Here is a 3,680-nt window from a genome sequence, read left to right as displayed (position 1 = left end):
CCTACCTTCTGGAAAAGCAGGTGGGCGTTTAGAGCCGGTGTCATGTCAACCAGGTTATTTGTGAATTGTGTCAACAACAAAAAATGTAACAAACACACATTTGACTTGGAATTGTTTACAATTTTATTTGGTATTGTACAAAAAGTGTGAAATAAACATATATACAGCACATAATACAACATACTTATTAAAGAAATTCATATAAATTATTAACGAAATAGCTAAATTTTTTTCAATAAACAACTCTATTCAAGGTAAAAGTAACTCAATATTCTTGGCATAAAATTTCCATACAAAATTGTACAAAATACTGTACAATTGAACAAAGCTGTGCAAAACAGCAAATTGTGTCCCAGAAGCAGATCCTGTACAGTGCGCATGCGCTGAGTAAGCAACAAACTTGAGAGAAACTTTTTTTTTTAACAATGACATTTATGGGGTCGGCAGCTTCTTACAAATCTGGTCACAGTCTCATACGAAAACAAAACATGGGTTATATTCTCTCTATATTTGCTTATTTTTAAATAAATTAAGATACTGTTATTTCTTCTTCGTCTGACTCTGAGAAGTCCGAGTGCTTACTGGAAAGAGATGGAGAGGAGATGCTGGAGTGCGCCCTGATTCTCTCTCGTCGAAACTCTTCTTCCTCATCTTCCTCCTCAGCCGAGGACTTCTTGCCCACGTCGCTGAGGTCCGGGTGCGGGTTGGCTTTGGTGGGCAGCGTCTGCTCGCGGCTGCCACCGGATGACAGCAGCTCTCGTTCCTTGGAGTTCCTCCACTTCATTCTCCGGTTCTGGAACCAGATTTTCACCTGTAGACGGCGAGAAAAAACGGTGAGTGAAAAAGGTCTGCGTTAAGTGCAGCGGAATGCACAACAGTGGTGTTACGCGCACATTACGCACGACGTATTGAAGATTTGAATCACTTGTGAAGTTTTACCTGTGAGTCTTTAAGGCCCAGCTTAGAGGCAAGCTTCTTCCTGTCGGGCTTGCTGATGTATTTCTGTTTCTGGAACATTTTCTCCAGAGCTTTGCGCTGCACATCGGAGAACACGGCCCTCCTCAGCATCCCTCTCCGGGGTTTCCCTCTGGCGGCCAGGGGCCAAGAAAAGGTCCCGGGAATGGGGATAACGGATGAAGATGCTACAATACAAAGAAAGAGGAGAAATTGGAACTTGTTAGCTTTTCTTTTTTTGCTACATCTCCGAAAAAAATACTGTTCGCGGAGAAGAAATTATCCTTAAAACGACCCTGCAGACACAAATGACCAACTAGGAGATATTGAATATTCTTCTGTTGTCTAAATCTAAACTAAAAATCCCTCAGAAATCTATATGAATATAATGATTTCCCTTTAAGCCCGTACTTTTCAACTTTTTATTGGAAGTTTTCTTCCTTTAGAACTGTGCAATACGTCTCCGTTTTGAGTGAAATGGCACGAGGTGACTAATTAGCACATTGGCCGGTCTCCAACCGCATTGGTATGGTAAAGAGGTAGCATATCCTTTAAGGAACCCTGTGAGGGCGGATAGAGGAGTTAATAAACCGTGAACGGTAATTGTGTAGTAATGAACTAACGCAGAAAAGACTCTGGACAGGCGGCGAAGGCCATATATTATCGCAACAAAAGGAGATTTACACTTTCAAACTAAACACAACTGCATACCAGAATACTGATGCCCGGAGGGGGGAGTGAAGAGTGGAGGGGAATGGCGCTTTTTTTTTTTCTTCGTGCCTTCAAATCATTTTCATTAAATGAACACGAAAAGCTATTCAGCACGCTGGAGTTGTTTTGTTGAGGCTTTCAGCTGAGCCCATGAAAAGACTCCATCTCCATTATGATTTGTCTGAATGAAAGCACGGACTAGCGACTTTATAGACTTTTCTAAGAGATTATTCTTTATCTCAACTCGTTGATTGGCCCGCTTGGAGAATAAACGTTTAGGGCACAGAGAGAGGGAGGATTGGAGGTCAGTGGTAACCTATCCTATGGGCCGAGCAGCACGCAGTGACAAACGTCCCCCAGCTGGGACATTTTTGGATGCAGTAGGGCTTTTTTTATTTTTTAAATCGCCTTACTTCAACTCCCTCCGCGCGAGACACTTTTCCTGTCTGCGTTCTGCTAACTGGACGTCTTCCTGACAGTAGCTGCCCTGTGGCCGCAGATGAATCAGGAACAACGACGCGCTATGTGGTCTTGTGAGAATATTGAAAACTCTCAATAGCGCCTAATAGGGAAATTAGTGCATGACTGGTTCACGCCTTTGGCCCCCCCACACCCCCCCTGGTAAAAGTCACTCTCCGGGGTGTGTGGGTGGTTCGCCCGGTGGGAGCTGACCAAATTGGTCATGGTGCTGAAGGCTTTGTTGCCCGCCACAGCGGCCCGGTGGCCCCCCGGGCTCTGTGGGAAAACGCGGGGCCAGAGAAATGCCAAAACGCCCCCAATGGGAAGCAGGGGGGACTATAACTCGCCACCCCGCCTCAAATTTAGAGCGTGACGATTTGGGATAATTGGTTAATTAGGGGTGGGTGTGTGCGTCCGGGCAGGGGCCAGAGCTCCCCATTAATAAGACAGTGATTTCTTCTTTCGGTGGTAAAAAAAACTATATGACAGGGTGCGAGAGTTTTTTACATTGAAAAGCAATTAGTTCAGAGAAAATTCTAAAGGCTAAAGATAGATGGAGAAGTGCTTAAAAGTTGCGCCTACCTGGAAAATAAGGCGTCCTGAATATGGGGTGAAAGGTTCCGTCAAAGCAGGGGATGGGGAAGGTCTTGGAGTGCAGGCTGTGGAAAGTAGGGTGTGAGGACGCTGTGGAGGAACATCACACGTTAATTATTCCCGAATGAGAAACAATAATTTCTAAGAAACACGTCAACTCAAACTGATGGTAGGAGCACGGAGTCCGTCTACTCACCGATCTTTGGTGAAGGTGCGAGGATGGCGCTCACTCCAAACTTGAGAAAAGTTGGGTCCTTGCTGCTCGACACCGACATTTTCGGCGAGCACGATTCGCGCGTCACCGCGGTCGTGGCCACCGCGCGCTCCGCGGGCACGCCACTGAAGGATACGGTGGTTGTGGCCGTGGGCAGGGAGGCGCACGCTGACGGGACAGTCCGGTTAATGAAAGCGGCAGGCCGGCTTATCCGCAGCAGGTCCTCCACTAGAAAGCTGGAGTGGGTATGGAAGCCGGACGGGTGGGCGTGGTGGAACGGCAGAGCGGCGGCGGGCCGGTACAGACCCGGGTAGAAGGCAGGAGGCGCGAGGACGCTTGGGATCATCATGGTCCCGGATGAGAAAAAAGTCAGTGTGTGAAATCTGAGATACTCCTTGTGTCAGCTGGGAGAGAATCAGTCGTGTGAATGGCTGCTAACTCCTCTGGTTTCCCCACTCAGGGGAGAGGTATTTTATAGTGGCCTGCCCCCCCCTCCCCGGCCCTCCGCTCAGCGCTGACAGCCTCAACAATGGGGCTCAACAAAGTTCTCCACATGGGTCGCTTTCATGCCGCATCCCCCGGCCCGCTGATTGGCCGAAGGACGCAATTTATGATTGCATTAGACTTCATAAGCAAGCAACACACAATGTCCCCACCACAAAAGAGTCCCAGTCATCAATTTTGCATGTTGACCACTTTCCTTTCAATTTGTTTTGTTTGGCAGAGGCAAGCGGCCTAATTAAAGAGC

General features: G+C 47.4%; 1 protein-coding gene across 1 annotated transcript; it reads right to left on the bottom strand.

The window, feature by feature from the left end:
• Positions 1-529: 529 nt before the first annotated feature.
• Positions 530-3,281, bottom strand: dbx1a (developing brain homeobox 1a; the record flags this gene model as incomplete). Its single annotated transcript, XM_079166294.1, has 4 exons — positions 530-811; positions 940-1,142; positions 2,707-2,808; positions 2,915-3,281. The coding sequence occupies 4 exons, from the start codon at positions 3,279-3,281 to the stop codon at positions 530-532; spliced, it is 954 nt and encodes a 317-aa protein (XP_079022420.1).
• Between the last annotated feature and the right edge of the window lie 399 nt (positions 3,282-3,680).

The sequence above is a fragment of the Pholis gunnellus genome, assembly GCF_910591455.1.
Source record: "Pholis gunnellus genome assembly, chromosome: 1".
NCBI classification, from domain to species: domain Eukaryota; kingdom Metazoa; phylum Chordata; class Actinopteri; order Perciformes; family Pholidae; genus Pholis; species Pholis gunnellus.
The sequence above is the reverse complement of the archived record's forward strand: the minus strand, read 5'-3'. Positions and strand labels throughout refer to the sequence as shown.